This window comes from Vulpes lagopus, chromosome 2, assembly GCF_018345385.1.
Source record: "Vulpes lagopus strain Blue_001 chromosome 2, ASM1834538v1, whole genome shotgun sequence".
In the NCBI taxonomy this organism is placed as follows: domain Eukaryota; kingdom Metazoa; phylum Chordata; class Mammalia; order Carnivora; family Canidae; genus Vulpes; species Vulpes lagopus.
Window position 1 is genome coordinate 66,678,611 of NC_054825.1, and position 18,319 is coordinate 66,696,929.

The 18,319-nt window shown below is 46.1% G+C and overlaps 1 protein-coding gene across 1 annotated transcript in view; it reads left to right on the plus strand.

The window, feature by feature from the left end:
* Window positions 1-12,932: 12,932 nt before the first annotated feature.
* The window catches only part of SHC4 (SHC adaptor protein 4), a 127,713-nt gene continuing 122,326 nt past the window's right edge, over window positions 12,933-18,319 (plus strand). Inside the window, exon 1 of the mRNA XM_041745191.1 lies at window positions 12,933-13,849. Coding sequence (XP_041601125.1) covers window positions 13,262-13,849 — 588 coding nt within the window. The 5' untranslated portion in view covers window positions 12,933-13,261. The remainder of the gene's footprint in view (window positions 13,850-18,319) is intronic.

Sequence of the window (18,319 nt, forward strand, 5' to 3'; positions counted from 1 at the left end):
GTGAACTTGGCCATTCCTACGGACCAGACCCCCGAGGAGGGAGGAGAGCCTGCAGGCTCCTTCTGTAACCTTCCTTTGACGCGGACCCAGAAGACAAAGGTGAACTTGAGTGCTGCGGGGACACAGCTTCCCTTTATGCGGCCGCCGAGCCCTGGGGCTGCCTGCTCCGCGCACTGAGGCCCTTTTGTCCGGGGGCGCCCACGGCCTGACTGCCCACTCTGTTGGGGCGCGTTTCAGCTCGCCCTGCCCCTCCCCCGGGGCTCGCGGCGCCCGGGGGCGGGGGGGGCTTCGGAGTCCGGCCGGGCCGCCGCACACAGGCCCTTTTCTTCTCCCCGCGCCTGCAGCTTTGATGCTGCGCCCTGGCAGACTGGCCCGCGCGGTGCTGGCGGGGCGGGCGGTCCCGGGCCTGGCGGGCACCCGGGCCGCAGAGGGGGCGCGGAGCCCGGCCGTGCACACACCCTCCGGCTCTCACGTCGGGCCTCGAAAACTGGCATCCTCTGCGAGCCAGCGCTGCTGCTCACAGGAGCTCACGATGTATCCTGGGACCCTAAAAAGTGTTCACTCTAATCTTATAAAAATTTTCAGGCACGCAGAAAAGTTGAAGGAATGGTACAGTGGATGCTCATATGCGCATTATCTGGAGTCTGATTAGCATTTTGCATGGAAGGATTTAGCAACGAGAACGATCATTGCCCCCCAAGCGTAGTGTGTGTCTGTAGAAACCTAAATGCCCCCACCCACTGTGTGTTAAATTATGGCACATTTGCACAATGGCACTACGTAGCGATTAAAATATCATGGTACATCTAGTGGCATGGAAAAATGTTGGGTTTTTTTTTTGTTTGTTTGTTTAATGTAGAAAACTGTACAATACCATGTTATTTTTTGTTAGGAAAAGAGTCAGTGTAGGGAAAAAAAAGACACTGAGGTTATATATTAACATGGTAACAGGATTGTGTCGAAACTCAGATATGAGTGAATTTGATTTTCATACCTGGCTTATTTTTATTTCTTTCAATGAAGATCTATGTCAAGTGAAAAAAGGAATTTAAAACATGCATGGTCAGCTCAGAGAGGCCAGTAGGACTCTGAGATTATCCCAGTACCCTTGATCCTGGCAAAAGTTCTGGGGCTGTCCTAGCTCCTGTGCAAATATTGCTGCATAGCCCATCCTGGCCAGTTAGAGCTCCACCAGCACCCCTGCCCCAGTTTCCTAAGTATGAGCACCAAGCCCTCCTTTCCTTCTCTGTCCCTGCTCTCCTGCAGCAAAGTGGATTCTTCTCTCTCATCACTGACTTTTAGGTCAGGGAGGTTCCCTAGCCACTAACGAGTTAGGGTCCTCTCATTGCTATCCACGCCCTCTGCCCCCCCAGAAGTAAAAGCCTGTGCGATGAAATTCCTCTTCTTAAATAGAAGGCCAGGGCTTACCCCAGAGGCTCCATGCTGCCCATGGGCCCCAAGTTCTTTCTCTATGAGGTGCCTGGCCCCAGTAGACTCCCATGGGAGACACTGTGTCAATGTGGTTCCTCAAGAACCCCTAGGACCAGCTGGGTAATATACTTTCATCACCATACAAACAGTGGCACTGTATACTACAGTGTTAAGAGCTCGCTGGACACATATTTTTAATTTCCAAAGTAAATCCACACTCTCTCACAGTGGTTCCCGGAGCAGTATCAAAAAAATCATTTGGAGATGGCCATGGGGTGGTCAACTTTTATTTTGCCATGTAAAACCACTTACAAACTAAAAACCAAAAGAAAAAGATGTTTTACCACACACACAAAATAAGGACAATCTCAAAATTTAAAAAACAACAATATTTACATTTAACTCTCAAATCGTAGTGTTATGGTTCACTTCTCCCACTACATACTTATAAAATCATTACTTTTTGTATATAACCTGGAAAATGCTGTTTCACAGACAAGCCCTAGTGGGAACCACTTCTTCATCGGTTTTGATACTTATAATCTTGCAAGTGAGGAAAGTAAGCTTCAGAGAACATCAGCTAAGTGGTGGAATTAGAATTCAAATTTGAGTCTGTCTGTTCCAGAACCAGCAGTCTTTTCAGGTTGCATCTGCATAATCAGGTTGCCCTGTGGGTTTTCCAGGAAACGGTAGACAGAAATAGACCCGATTTGCTTTTCAAAGCCTTGGCTAGACTTGGGTCACCAGAATAAACCCCAATAGATAAAATTTTATCTTTGATCCAAAAATCACTGAGCTCATCAGATGGTGTTAGCCATTCAGAGCAGTACCACCCTATTTTCATTATTTGCTTTACCAGCAAATTTATATTCACAGTTGATATCAAGCAGAGGAGCACACATTAGAATTCTAATCTACCCATCTACCTCTACTGATCGATGCCAGAAATTCCTCTAGTTTGATTGCCTCCATTGATGTGTTTGAAAAAAATCATTAAACACTTGGGAATAAGGTAAGAAGGTGGACAGTTTATCCTTTCAGTGTTACACCGAAGCAATCTTTAACAGGCTCAACGGGGAATTATTTTATTATCTGGAGGAATGTAGCTGTGTATGACTTTGCTTTTTACTATTAATTAAGGGTTCAGACTCTGAAGTGACATGTTAGCTTGTAGACCTTGCCTAGAATAGAGGCAAATAATTTTTGTCGAGTAGAAAAGATAACCAAAAGGTTATGGTTCTGTTGCCCTGTAGTACATTAACCAGTTTTGTTTCTTACTTGGCAAACTTACATCATAACACCTTTCCTGGTGGACTGTACAAACTTGTGTTCATCTAATCCACATTTGAAACCAAACTTACCTCACTGCTGGTTTGGTCCCTCTTTCATGAGCTGAATAAAATCTACTGAAAGGCAGGTCACTACCAACACCACTTTAAAATGGTATCAATCATTTGCCTCGGTGTGAATGAAGAATCTGAGAACAGATTTTGAGAAGTTGAAAGATGCAGGACTTCGGATCTGAGGAAGATGAGGGAGAGGGTGCATTGGGGGAGGCGAAATTAGCCAAGCTTCTCAGGACAGTTATATAAGAATACTTATATTTTTTCACATAGTTCCCTTGTCTTTGAGCAGTGGCCAGGGGCATGGCTTGATAGAAATAGGATTTTCGAGGAATAGTGACTGGGGAAGAGATTAAAAAGCGAGATGGGGCTAGCCAGGGGGAAGGATTAGAATTTCATTCTGTAAATCATGGGACCATTAAAGATTTTAATTCAGGAACCGGTACGATCATATTTTTTGAATCAGAAAGAAAGATAATTCTAACAAGAGTGTATAGAGTGTGTGAAGGGAGAGGCTTAGTGAGAGGAGACCAAGGTTTGGCATCCTTGTGAACATATGTGAGTGGAAACTTGAGTATAAAGTCAAAAGGCGATTCAAAGGTAGGATGGACAGATTTGATGAGTGATCAGATACGGAGTGTGAAGAGAGGGAAGAGTCTGAGGATGGAAGGATGGTGATGGAGATCAAGGTGGATCCCATTATTTTTTGACCTGTTGAATTTGAAAGTCATCTGAAATTTGAATCTGGAACTTAATGAGCTTGAACCAGAGAGAAAATTTGAGGTTTAGTATTGGCTCTGAATAGAAGTCATGGACATATGTGTGATTATTGAAGAAAAACTTATCATTGGAGAACCTCTAGCACTTCACTGGCTAGGGACACCGGAAGGCATCCTCTTCAATTGCAGCATGTTACTGCTGGGAACAGAGCCATGAACAGTCCACGGCTCAATACCTGGGCACAGAATATGGACGCCCCATTCCCATTTTACTTTGTAGAAACGAAGGCTCAGAACAACAAAACAGATTTCTTAAGTGTGTTTCAGGAATGGAACATTAGAGTGGAAACACCTCCTCGAGTTAATCCTACAGTTCTTTTTTTTTTTTTTTTTTTAATCCTGCAGTTCTTTTTTTTTTTTTTTTTTTTTAATCCTGCAGTTCTGACAAGCATAAATGAAGATATCATTTATCTGGGGAACTAGAATTCGATGGGGCAAAACTTTTTTCTTATTTCTTTACTCATTTATTAAGGTGGTGGTGGTTGCTTTTTTTAATCCCACGGGGCAAAATGCATCTTTCCCCCAACTCATCATGCAAGGTGTCTGTATTAGTACTATTGGTTGTATTGCTGCTGTAAAAAAATTTACCTCAAACTTAGCTGCCTGAACAGCACAAATTTGTTATTCTAACCTTCCAAAGGTATTTCCATCATCTGGCCACTGAAGCTTACATCTGCCCCACTTGCAAAATACATTCACCTCCATCCAGATTCCCCAAAGTCTTAGCCTAGTATAGCACAGCTTAAAGTCCAAAATCTCATCAGCTCACAAGTTCCAAGTTTTACCATCTAAATCATCTAAATAAGGTATTGGCAAAGCTCTGGTAATAATCCATTCTTTGCCTAAGGCCTGTGACACTCAGAAACAAATGATCTGTTCTCAAAATATAATTGATAGGACAGACTTAGTTTAACAGCTATAGGTGTTCCAGTTCAAAAAGGGAGAAACCTAAAAAAAAAAAAAAAAAAAAAAAAAAGGGAGAAACCTGAAAGCAATTAAGAGTTACTGGTCTTAAGTCATTTCTAAATCCAGCTGAGAAAATTCCTTTAGGTGTCAAGATGTGGGAATAATCCTTTGTGGCTGTGGCTCTGTCCCCTGGGTTCCTGGCTGTCTTCTGAATCATCCTTCCTTTTCGTGGGGGGTAGCATGTATTTGTGGCTGAGCAGTTTTATCAGCCCGTTTCTTGTGTATAGAATTTTGATGGATTGACAGCCTTCTTTCATTTTGGATTTTGTCTATTTCAGCTCAAGCTGGCTGTGTTTCTGCTGGTGTGACATTCTCAAGAAATCTATGGGTCTCCCATGTGTGTCATGAGGATTTACTCCATTAGACAAGGGGCTTATTCATAGACCTTTCTGAGATAATCTCATCTCTATTTTTGGCTGTTGTTTATCTGGCTCAGAGAACACACCTTAAACTCTCTAGTTTGATTGGGGATATTTATGAGCCACACTCTTAATCTAAGAGCCTTTTGTATAACAAAAGGCTCTTCGGAGGCGGCTGACCAGCATCTTCGGAGGCGTCATACCTTTTGCTTTTGCTGTAAAATGCACATTTCTGACAGTGAGTTTTGTTAATTTTAGCATCTTTTGCCATCCAGATAGTCTGAGGATTTTTAAAACTAACAAATCCTGGGGGTTTTGTTGAACATTTCTTACTTCAATTTGTTATTTTCTTTTCTCATTTTACTAAAAGCAGCAAGAAGAAACTAGACCTCACTTTTAACACTGGGCTTGGAAATCTCTGCTAAGTGTTCAATTTTATTTTTGTATATATGTTTTTGTTTTTTGTTTTTTGTTTTTTTACAAATCCTGCTTTTCACATGACTGCAGGACACAATTCCACTAAGTTTTCTGCCACTGTTTAAGAGGGATTCTCTTTCCTCTAGTTTCCAGTTTCCAAGAACATGCTTTTCAGTTTATTCTGTGACCTTTTTTGCAGGACCTTTCGTGTCTGATATTTCTACTAAGAGTGCATTCAGAGAAATTTAGGCTTTTTTTTTTTTTTAATTTAGGCTTTTTTGATCATGCCTCTCAAAATTCCCCCAGCCACTCCTTGTTGCCCATTCTGTACTAGTAGCACCCTACTCCTGGTGTCAAAATCCATATTAGTTTTTTTTTATTGCAGCCATAACAAATTACTGCCAACTTAGCTTACATGATAGACAATAGAAATTTATCCAATTGCTCTGTATGTTAGAGAAGTCTCACATGGGTCTCACCAGGCTAAAATAAAAGTGTTGGCAGGACTGCATTCTTCTCTGGAGGCTTTAGGGAAGCATCTCTCTCTCTCTCTATCTATCTCTTCCTTTCCCTTCCAGCCTCCCTCTCTCCATTTCTTCTTTCCTTCCTCCCTGAGCTCTTAACCTATAATCCATGGAAGAAGTCATTGGAACCTTCAATCTGTTGTCAGAGGCATAGATAACAACCTGGGCTTGTTATTGGCATCTGGAGTGGTGGGCAGTCTTAACCTGTGGGATCTAACACTATCTCCGGGTAGTGCCAGAATTGAGTTGAACTGTAAGACACCCAGCTGGTGTCACCGAGAATTGCTTGGTGGTGTGGGGAGACTCCCCACTCTGTACACAAACACTGGAATTTGATGATCAGAACTACCTTTTATGTTTGCAGAGTTTCTTTTGCCATGTCCCTAGTATTAGGTCATGAATATCTTTGAGAGCCTTTAGTCTGCCTGCCATCATGTTAGTAAGCAGATTTGAACCCAAGTTGGTCTTATTACACTTGGACTTTTTCTACTAGACTCCATGGTATCCTCTCATAACTGCCCAGAAGCCCCGCTCATCTTGTACCTCTGTATTTGCCACTTTTGTTGTAGCAGATGGTAATTCTTTGGGTTGCAAGTAATAGGTAACATTTAACTAAGAGCTGCTTGAGCTGTTTAAACCAGTAAATGGGGGATCCCTGGGTGGCTCAGCAGTTTAGCGCCTGCCTTTGGCCCAGGGCGTGGTCCTGGAGTCCCGAGATCAAGTGCCACATCAGGCTCCCTGCATGGAGCCTGCTTCTCCCTCTGCCAGTGTCTCTGCCTCTCTCTCTCTCTCTCTCTCTCTCTCGGTCTATCATGAATAAATAAAATCTTTAAAAAAAATAAACCAGTAAATGTTTATTTTTCTCACATAACAACATATCTGGAGATGGTCATTGGTCTTGTTTCAGTGATTCAATGATGTCAAGGCCATTGGCCCAATTTGATTGCCCTTTCCCTTATAGTTGCAATATGGCTGCCACAGCTTCAGCTATCACATCCACATTCGAGACAGGAAGACATGGTGGGGCGCCTGGGTGGCTCAGTCAGTTGAGCGTCCACCTCTTGATTTCAGCTGAGGGCATGATCTGAGGGTCCTGGGATCAAGGCCCACATCAAACTCTCTGCTCAGCACAGAGTCTGCTTAAGATCCTCTCCCTCTGTCCCTCTCCCTCAGTTTATGCTCTCTCTCTCAAATAAAACAAAACAAAATAAAACAAAAGACAAGAAGACATGGGAAAAGGAAGAGTAGGCTCCAGTTTTGTCTGCCCCTTTTTGTTTGTTTGGTTGGTTGCTGTTGTCGTTGCTGTTGTTGTCCGCTCCTTTTATGAGGAAGGCAGATGTTTTCCCAGAAGACCCATGAGACTCCAGTTGTAACCCATAGACCAGCGCTGTGTCATATGCCCCCACCTCCTGCAAGTGCAAGGAAACCTGAGAAAGTATTTAGCTTTTTTTTTTTTTTTTTTTTTTTTTTAGCTGGTAGAGGCAGGCAAATGAAAAGGATTAGAAATGAAGTTTGGCTTAGCTAGCTCATAGTGCCAGAATTTTCATCTGTCCAGGACCCTGTCTTTGCTTTTTTCTCTTGCCAGTCCACAATTAGAGTTAGAATCATGTTCCTGAGTCAGACACCTCCTGATGGCTGCTATGACCACCTGTCCGACAACCCACTCACTCCTTCTTGTAAGATATCCCTGACCCTAGTGAACCCCTTAGACTGCCATGTGCAGTGGCCTGGATCCACTGCTTGTCATTGCCCACTGCTGGCTCTAGAAGCACCTGACTACTTTTCATAGGCCTAAAGACTCCATTTCTCCCACTGGCTATGCAGAGGAAAGCTTCCATTCTGACAGCACCTATTTTTTTATGGGTCATTCCTATGTGGTTTTTGTGTGTGTGCGCGTGTGTGTGCACATGTGTGCCTGCAGGTACAGGTGCAGAAAAAAAATGAGAGAACAGGCCACATTGACCAAGGACATTTTTATCCTATGCTAGCTCTAAATTCTATCAAGGTAGAGAGTCTTTTGAGAATATAACTCTGGTGGAAATACCGTTGTCTCCAGTCTCTCCTTCAGTAACAGACTATGATTTTATGTGTAGCAGACATGTACCAGACAAAAGACTTCTTCATTCTCAGATGAAGATTTTAGTGTCTCTTATAGCTAGGAGCAACCATGGGACTAAGTTCTGGCTAATGGGATATAAGTGGAAACATTGTATTGGGCTTTCAGGACATTTCTTTAAAGTGAGTGAGCATGTCCTTCTTTGTCCTCTCACCCATTTGGCTATCCGGAGTGCAGATGAAATGGCTAGAGCACTGTCAGCCATTTTGGACTAGGAGGAGGAGAGATACAGTTAGTTGACCTTAGAACAACATGGGTTTGAGCTGCATGGGTCCATTTATAATACACAGATTTTTTCAATAAATATAGTACATTACTATAAATCTATTTTCTCTTCCTTATGATTTTCTTTTTCTTTTTTTTAATTTTTATTTATTTATGATAGTCACACAAAGAGAGAGAGAGAGAGAGAGAGAGACAGAGACACAGGCAGAGGGAGGAGCAGGCTCCATGCACCGGGACCCTGACGTGGGACTCGATCCCGGGTCTCCAGGACCGTGCCCTGGGCCAAAGGCAGGCGCCAAAACGCTGCGTCACCCAGGGATCCCGTCCTTATGATTTTCTTAATAACATTTTCTAGTTCTCTAGCTTATTTTATTGTAAAAATACAGTATATAATACATATAACATACAAAATATATATTGATTGATTTTATGTTATTGTAAGGTTTCCAGGCAACAGTGGGCTACTAGTAGTTAGGTTTGGGGGAGTCAAAAGTTATACATACTCACTTGTAACAAAAGTTACATCCGTGCAGATGTGCGGCGCCCCTATCCCCTATTTTGTTCAAGGATCAACTCTACTTTAAGAGTGGCCAAGAGCTGACACTATCCCTGAACTTCCAACCTCCAGGGAAATACATTTTTTGTTTAAGTCACTGTTCTTTTGGATTTTTTTGTGTTTTTGCATCTAAGCCTGACCCTGAATAACTCACCTACGTATCATCTACATGATGTCTAACACTTGCAATAGTCCTTCCAGGTACATTATCTCATTTTTAACAGATAGGAAAATACTCATTTTTTCTGTGTTATTTCTAGCAGATCCTGGGGTCAAAGAGAGCCAGTAAGGGCCAGTAGCAACCATCAGAGAGCTGTTTACCTGTCAAGACTGAAGACTGTAGGAAAACTGAAAGCATTTGGTTGAGGGAGTGAAAGGAAGATGTTGCTTTTGGAGTTAATAGCCACTCTAGGAGGAATGGACCTACCTTTATTTTTGTGCAGCTGGGCCCTAACTCTCTGAGACCCAGCCCTTTCTCTCACCATTTCACTTCCCCATTTTTCAAGCGGCATTTTGGTCCTTGCAAGAACTTTATATCAATATTGTCTTGTGGACTTTTATCCCCCTGAAATAGAAATTAAGCAATGTTTTTCATGACTCACTGATGAGCTGTTCAACTCATTCTTGGTACAAGCTCTTCAGGAGCAGGTCTTTGTGATAGAAATGGTATTGGTGGCTGGAGTAAGAGTCCCTGTGGTATAAAGTACCTGGTGACCTGCTCTACTTGGTTCCAGAGTAGCAATTGGCCTGTAGTCCACCAGAGCTGTTTCTGTCTTGTTCTGTCTCTGCCTTCCTGCACTATCTCTGGCACACCCTCCCTCTGTCCCAAATCTCACATGGGGCTATCTTCCAAAGCTGGCCAGGCATTTTTCTCAGGTGTCCTTCTTTCCCAGTCCTCTAAGAAATCCTAGCAGGACCTGGCTGATCCCATCATGGCCCAGCCTGACTCAGCTCTTCCTTGAACCTGCCTGTTCCATCCTAGAAGCCCAGCCAGGGCAGGCTGTCCCTGAAGAAGCTGGCATGTGGATTCACAGCAGGCATCCTTGGAGGGGGCGGGTGGGATGTCTCTGAACAAAGGATGCAAATGTAGTGGTCCAAGCAGAGCCCTGTTTTCCAAGGGCAGTGATGAGAGGGGTTAATGGTACTCCAATGATTTAATGACAGTAATGGCTTTTCTTATCTATTATTCATATTTTTACTCCTAGCAATCCTGTGAGGTATTTAGGGTGAATTTTATAGATATGATCTCCAAGGAGGAGAAGGGAACAAAAACTAAACATTTAATGAAAGCCAAGTGTGAGTTAGTTTTTTGTACACACTGGCTGGTATCACAGCAGGTAAGGGCATGTGATTGAAGTGAGTCAGCACTTGGTTCTACAGTAGACCTGCTGTGTAGACTCACTGGCTGTGAGGCTTAGACAAGCCAGTAAATAAACCAGAGTGGCTGAGTATAAACTCAGAGCCTTGACTGCCTCTTCTGCAACATGGAGATGATGGGCCTGGGATCTAGATGTGAGCTCTCTGGTGCCCTGGGAGGCAGTACGGTATAGTGGCTATCAGTACAGGCTTTCCAGAGCTGCTGGAACAATCCTGGCATCATTGTTCAATAGCCAGGCAACCTGGGCCAAGTCATCAAGCTTAATCTGCTCCTCATTTCCACATCTGTAAGGTGGTGATGAAAACACCTCCTAGCCTCCAGGAGTTGTTATAATGATGGAACGAGGATGCAGGTAAACTGTCTTTTGTTCCACAAATAGAAGTTCTTACTTTAATTATTTTTAGCATTACTGATTGAAGAGGATATTCTAATGTTCTGGAAAGAAGGAGACCATCCACCTAGCCCGCCCACATACCTAGAATAGAGATGCACTCAATTAATGAGCTTCTCTTGGGCTGTTGGGACAGCTTTTCAGCCACCACCTTTGGGCTGAGAGCTGTCTGGCTGTGTTAGCCTCTCAGGCTGTTCCTCACTCCCAAGACGCAGATCTGGTTCCTTTCACCTTCCTGATAGGCCCTGGCAGAGCTGCCCAGGACAGCCAAGGTCTCCAGGGCTCCCAGGGACAGAGAAGCAGCCCACGATGGCCATGGCTGCCTTCGTACCTTACGTAGTCTCGCCTGATCCACCCTGCCCGTAGGCCCTCCGAGGTCTCAGTCCTCCTGAGGAATGTGGACTGCCTGAGCCCCTGGAGTCTGGCCAGCACAGTGCCTACCCCTGTGAGCCGGTTGCCCTGGGCACCCCCTCCGCCAGTCAAGGAGACCTCAGCAAGGACCCCCATTAACCAGGTGGGGTCCTGTTGCTCCTTCTTTCCCCAGACCCACACAATTGTTAAGAAATTGTTTCTTTGAATGGTGCTGGCTTTCTCAGCTTTTCCTACTCTGTGCTCAGTTTTCAATTGCGGGCCGTGGTGTAGACTCTGTATTACAGGGGATAAGAGTACCTGCCAGCTTCAGAGTCAAGCGGCCCTGGTTCAAAGCAGTTTTTTTTTTTTACACTGAATGGCACGTACTTAGCGAGGCAGGCACTGTATGGCATGTGGTGCCAAGTGCTTTAGAGGGACTAGTATTATCTCCTGGACCCTGAAAACGTGTCTGTTAGACGCGAGGCCGCATAGCATGGGCGTCTGTGACAGCAAGGAGCCCCAGGAGGGGAGAAGAGGCCAGGGGATGAAAGAAAAAGAGGAAGGCTACTTCACACCTTGCCCTCCAGGATGGGGAGGGGGGTCCAACTGCCTTAGCCACTCTCTCAGTGTTGCCAGAAGAAGGTATAGAGGTGGAGAGAAGAGATCAGCCAGGATTGAAGGGAAGGTTTATGAAGATGCAAAAAGGCCTTTCCGCAGAAAAACACATCCCAACGGTTTTGGCAGACAGGATGTGAAAAGGTGCCTTTTTGCTCTGGGGGGAGCAGGAAGCAGCCAGGATGCCTTTTGGTTGGTCGTAAGCAACCATTTAATTCCGACCCTGTGTTTAGATCCCAAGGGAGCCCAAGCCACCAAAGTCATGAATACACATGAGCCCAATGCAGCCTCGTGGACAGTAAGACAATGAAGGTGACATCTCGGACTCCCGCAGTCGGTGGCCACATTGTTTTAATTTGTAAATTAATGAACAATTTCAGATGTCAGAGCTTTGGCCTACGGAGATTTTCTTATCTCTCCTGATATGTGATGTCTACATCTTCCCTGGGTTTCAGCAGTTTCCTCTTCTCTGCTCCTAAAAGAACCTGCATTTCCCTTTCCTGACTCCCTTCCTGGCTTCCTGTGTGCTAAGCCTTTGCAGTTGTCATCATGTCTTCAGAAGGCATTTGATAGGTACAGGAAGTTGCACCAGACGGGAGATGGAACCAGCAATCAATAAAAAAAGAACTATGTTTCTAAGAAAAATGCATCACGGCTTCCCACCGGAGTTGTGTACCATATGTCCTAATATCCGTGGAACAATGGATCTAAATTTTAGCTCTTCTGCTGGGCTCTCCTGGCCATCTAAACAAAAAAAAAAAAAAAAAAAAGAAAAGAAAAGAAAAGAAAGGAGACCTTTTAACCTGCTGCTACCCAGCTTCCTGACCATTCCGGGTAAAGACTGCCTTCCCTTTTAACCCTTTCATCAGATATCACAAAATAAAATCTCTCCTTCCAGCTTTATTTCTTCTGGCTACTAGTTTAGTATATTTATGGTGCATGAGTCATCAAGCTGCCGCCTGATTGGATAAAAACCCAGCACCCCTGAGACCATCAGTCAATTACAGCTATTCTCAGCTTCATTCACAGATTTATTAGCTTGCACACACACAGAGAGAAATTCATTCAGCAAAGTTCATTCATAAAAATTTCAACACTCTGCATCATCCTGCACATCTCAGCCTTCTGCTGCCGACGGGCTCCTGAAAGAAGCTCTGAGACGAGCCCAGGAGGGAGGGGAGCTCTGGGCCGGGGTGGGCTGGCTGGGAGGGGGTCTGAGGCGCGCGGAGGGCTCGCAAGTCCCTGAAACACTGCGGAGCATCGCCCGGCGCTAGCCCTTCTGGCGTGTGGCCCGGACGGGATGCAAGAGGAGGTCTTCCAAGAGGGGGCAGCCATCGGGGCCGACCAGCTCAGGCCCAAAGGCCTTTGGCTCTTATATACATTTTTTTCCCTTCCTTTTTTAAATGAACAATCACTGGAACAAATAAAGGGTTAACAGGCCAGTCATTGCCCCGCCCTGTGGGAGCCGGAGGGAGCAGGTTTGAAAGTTGCTTGTGCAGAAGGGAAGGCTGGGGGTGGGGGGCGCTAAGCACCTCCGCGCCGCGGCGGGCCGGGCCGGGCTGGCCCCGAGCGATCCGGCCGCCGCCTGCCTGGCTCCGGGCTCTCCCGGCGAGGAACCCGCGGCGGGAACCCCGCGTGCTGCCGCGGGGCCGGGGAGGACTGCGGTCGGCGGGGGCGCCCCCCCCCCCCCCCGAGCATCCCCGGGCTGTCGCCGAGGCGGGCGGGGGAGCGCGCAGAGTCGGGGGCCGCGGCGTTGCTTCCCGCCCCGGCGATCCATGCAGCGGTTCCCTGGCCGGGCACTGCCGGGGCTATGCGAAGCCGCGGTCAGGACAGCCTGGCAGGACTGGTGCTGTGCGCAGGACTCGTCGGGCGCCCCGGGATGCTGCACAGGGCCAAGTACAGCCGCTTCCGCAACGAGTCCGTCACGTCCCTGGACGAAGGCGGCCCCGGAGGAGGCGCGGGGGGCAACAAGGGCTCGCCTCAGCCTCCCTACCCCACCCTGGCACCTCACCTGCCGCCTGAAGATGCCACCTTGGCGGCCCAGGAGAGCCCCACCCCACTGTGCACCTTGATCCCTCGCATGGCCAGCGTGAAGCTGGCCAACCCGGCCACCTTGCTGAGTCTGAAAAACTTTTGCTTGGGTACCAAAGAGGTGCCCCGGCTGAAGCTCCAGGAAAGCCAGGACCCGGCTCCCAGCAGCCCGGCCTCCCCCGAAGCCGGTCTCCCTAGGGCCGGGTCCGCACCTCTGCCGCAGCCAGGCCCGGTGGGGCACAGGGCAACTGTCTTAACGCCGGAGGCCTGTCCCCTTCCTGGCCCTGGGCAGCCCACCCCAGGGAGCAGGCAGGACAGGCATTTTCTGCAGCACCTGTTGGGGATGGGCATGAACTACTATGTGAGGGTAAGTCTGCCTCCCTCTCTGTACCCCTTCTAAGAACTCCTGGGGAAGGGGGCGTTTTCCGGGCGTTCTGCAAGGGGCTGGCTGCACACCACCTGGCTGGGTTCTAGGTTTGGACAAGACGTTGTGTAACTGGACTGAGAGGAGGGGAGCCGGGCTTACAGGTTTCCCTGGGAATATCTGGCTTGTACTGAAGTCAGGCAACTTTTGATTCAAGGACATGGACTGGTGCTAACTTGTAGGTAGCTTCCAGGGGTAGGGACAACTTCTGATAGAGTGAGCGAGAGATGGTGCCGTCGTCTTGTTCCCCCTGGACCTGGCATTCTGGCCAAGAAAAGTGAAGAATTTCAAATCTGTTTAGTGATTGAGACCTGCTAGGCTCTATCAGCCATTGTATTTCGGTAGAGATTTGGTTTTTTTTTCACTAGAGGAATGCCTGATGTGTAAGGGACTTGAATTATATTTTAAAATGTAATTCAGCATGTAACAAGTATGTCTCAGAACGTGGCCCAGTCTCCGTGCTTGTGCTAAGAGCTAGTCTCCGGTCTTTGGTGCCCTTACCTTTATTGCCTACACTGCGGCAGATGGGCCTTGTCTGTGAGCTATGTGCAAAATCAGGGCCCTTCCTGGCCTCACGTCGGCCCTTGCTCGTTCCAGATCTGGGTAAGAGAAGAGAAAAAGATTTGGCTCCTGCTCTTCTGGAGCTCACATTTCAGTCGAGGAAAGCAACAAATGCATGTGAAATAATAAGAGAACAATACTTAGCAATAGAAATCTGGTGTGAGAATGCCGAAGGAATTCAGAGAAAGGAAAAGATTGGTGTGGTCTGGGATTCATTCACATGGGGAACCTTTGGGAGAAGGTGTGTCTTGGAAGAGGTATCAGATCTGGATTGGCAGAAAGGAGGAGATTCCTGGCAGGACAAGAGTATGAGCAGTCTGAAAGGCAGGTATCACTGTGGTGGCTGCAGGCGAGGATCTTATGAGCTGAGCTTAACTGAGGAAGAGGATGCTGGGGGGTAGTCGGTGGTAGAATGACTAGCACACACTTGATGCTCAAACAAACGTGAGTTGAATAGAGACAAATATAGATCGTGCGTGGCTTGGGGAAGAGGAGCCGTTGACTGAAGCTCTTAAATGTCAAAGGAGGAGTTAGTAAACACTTGTGCTTGGTAAACAGGAGCCCTCGCTCGGTTTGTAGGCAAACTGTGACTTGCTGAAAGTGATTTCAAAAAGGATCCACCTGGATTTATTTGAGATGGATGGAAGCAGGGAAAAATTAGAGATTGGGAGGCCAGTCAGAAAGCTACTTCAAGAGTTTAGGCACGAATGGCTGGTGGGTTAAGGTGGAGGTGTGAGAAAGGAGGTGAAGACAAGAGCCTCTGTGAGACACCTCAGCAGTCTCGGGTGGTCGACCAGACCATTTCAGCTCGTGATACAAATAGCAGGACAGTGAGCATTTATTGAACAGTGAGTAGACTGACAACTTTGTTCTTGTTGTTTATGGAGGTTGTGGGTGATTATTGATAAAAGGTTCTGAGGGGTGAGAAATCACTTCAAATCTAAGCCTCAGAATGGGATTAGTGATGTCATTGATAGAAGCAGAGTGAGCTGGGAAGGGGATCGTGCTAAGTTTGCTTTTGTCACATTTTGTTTAAAGTAATTATATCTACGTGGTATTGATTGGTAGGTAAGCAGTCATGTAAGACCAGAACTCAGGTGAGAAGTCTGATATGAAGGTGTAAATCTGAGAGATTTACACAACTATCACAAATGGACATTTAAGATCTCAAGGACAGCCAGATAATGAATGCTGAGAAAGTTACAGGGAGAGCAGGCGTGGGACAGCTTTGGCAAATGAATAAGTCAGACCTCTAAGGAAGATAAATTTATGGGACACTCAGTTCTTGCCCTCCCCCATGGTGACATGGCTCATAATGGAAATAGCTTCACGTATCTGCTGAAATGGGCACGTTCTCATTCGTCAACCCAAGTGTCTACCAGGCTGTAGTGGAAAACCGAGCGACTCCAAACCCATGTTCTCTGCACCTGCCTTTCCATCACCTAGACATCCTCTACTCTCTGCCTTGTCTTTCCGCCCGTTCTGCATCTCCTTCCACCTCCCCACACCCACGCACTTGTACAATTTGGAATGTGAAAAGAGTTGCTGTGTGCCCTCCACTTCCCCTAAGGTGTTTTCCAGTTTAGATTTTTAATGAGGACATTGTCTTTTCATGGTGATGATAACTGACCTCAGGGAAGGCGCTGACCCCCATGAGCCAGGTGAGCCACACTATACCGCCAATAGACGATGACATGAGACACCTGTTAATGCCTCTCAGAGGAAGTCAAAATACATGGAAGAGCCTACTTTATTAATTTTTATAGAAGGCCAACTTGGAAAGATGGAAGGGACTCAGAGATTATCAAGTTCAGTGCCTCTGTGGGCAAAGTAAAGCCCAGTAAATCACTTTTTAAAATCACTTTAAAAAAGTGATTTGTTAAGGCCACACAGGTGAGGCAAAAGGAGAGTTAGAACTCAAGTTCCCCTGTGTGCTACTCCTGGCTCCTTTCACCACAGCTTTCCAGCCTGGTTGAGAGTCTGTTCCTCTAAATTGTTTTAAATAGAAACCAATTTGAAAATATGAAATGCCAACCTATTAATTTACAGTTAAAAATGATCCTACCAAGTGCACCCCAGTTGTGATCCTTGTATCCCCATCTGTAGGAAGGTGCATATAGGAAGATTTAAATCAAAGGTTGCTTAGGGGCCCCGGGCGGGGGGGCGCTCAGTCAGTTAGGCATCTACTGTCTGCCTTTGGCTCAGGTCACCATCCCAGGCTCCTGGGATCAAGCCCCACATTGAGCAACCTGTTCAGCAGAGACCTTGCTTTTCCCTCTGCCCCGACCCCACTGCTCATTCTTTCTCACTCTCTCTCAAATAAATAAATAAAATCTTTAAAAAAAAAAAAAGTTGCTTAGGGGTGCCTGTGGGGCTCAGTCAGTTGAGCATCTGATTCTTGGTTTGGCCTCAGGTCATGATCTCAGGGTCATGGCATCAAGCCCCCAGTCTGGCTCAGGGCTCAGTGCGGTGTCAGCTTGAGATTCCCTTCCTCTCCCTCTGCCCCTCCCCCTGCTCACTCCCTCTCAAAGAAATAAATCAACAAATAAAATTTTTTAAAAAATTTAAAAAATAAAAGTTACTTAGTGATGATGAAATCAGAGCAGCAAGAGAGATATTCTCACTGGCTAGTAGACATGGAGGTGACTTTTTTTTTTTTTTTAAAGATTTTAAATATTTTATTTGTTCATGAGAGACACAGAGAGACAGAGGGAGAGACATAGGCAGAGGGAGAAGCAGGCTTCCTGCAGGGAGCCTGATGTGGGGCTCCATCCCAGGACCCCGGGATCACGACCTGAGCCAAAGGCAGACGCTCAACCACTGAGCCACCCAGATGCTCCTAGAGGCAACTTTTGTAGGCATAAGGTAGCCGCGTATCGTACTTCCTTATCCACACCATGTGACTGCTCCTCTCCCTGCCCAAACTTGTTTATTCATTCACTCGTTTATTCAACAAATATGTATTGTGAATGAATTATGTGACCGGAACTGTACCAGGCCCTGGGGATACATCCGTGAATAAAAGAGACCAAGTCTGAGCCCCTGTGGAAGTCATATTCTCGTGAGTAGAGATGGGCCCCGATTGAATGAACAAGTAAATACAATATGTCACACGTACTGGGTGCTAGGGAGAGCAAGAAAACAGAGGAAGTACGCAAGGCAGTTGCTTGGGCAGACATAGAAGATACTGCCTCCTTTTTGGGAGAAAATAACAGAGTTATAGTTAGTCTTTGTTTTCTTGCATCTTTTATCTTTACAGTAGGAGCTATATTTGCCTTCTACTCTAAGTTAGATTTGACTTTGGGTTGAGTATTATTTTTTAATTAAGGATTAAAAAGGATTACTTATTTGAGAGAAAGAGAAAGAGAGCAAGCTTGGGAGTGTGAATGGGGGGGGGGGGCAGAGGGAGAGAATCTTCTGAGTGCGGAGCCCAGTGCAGGGCTTCATCTCCTGACCCATGAGATCATTACCTGAGCTGAGACCAAAGGTCAGATGCTCAAGTGACTGAGCCACCCAGGTGCCCCTAAATATCTTTTTTTTTTTTTTTTAGTTAACTCTTCTTTTGGTCTTATAGAATTGGTTATACAGCTAAAAATGTTTTATGAATTCTGAGCACCTATTTTTGAGTAACTTTCATTTAAGCTCAGACCTTGAACCCTCTGAAGATCTTTCAAGGAAGGTAGGCCAGTAAGCATTCTTTGAGAGATACCAGACCAGAAGTGGGACAACCAGACCCCAGTCTAAGCAAAGCAGTGAGGTAAGTGAGGTCTGTTACGTGGTGCCAAATAGTGACTTTTGTTCTCACCATAAGATTAAGTCTCGTTTCTTTACGAGGTATTCCCAAGTCACTTT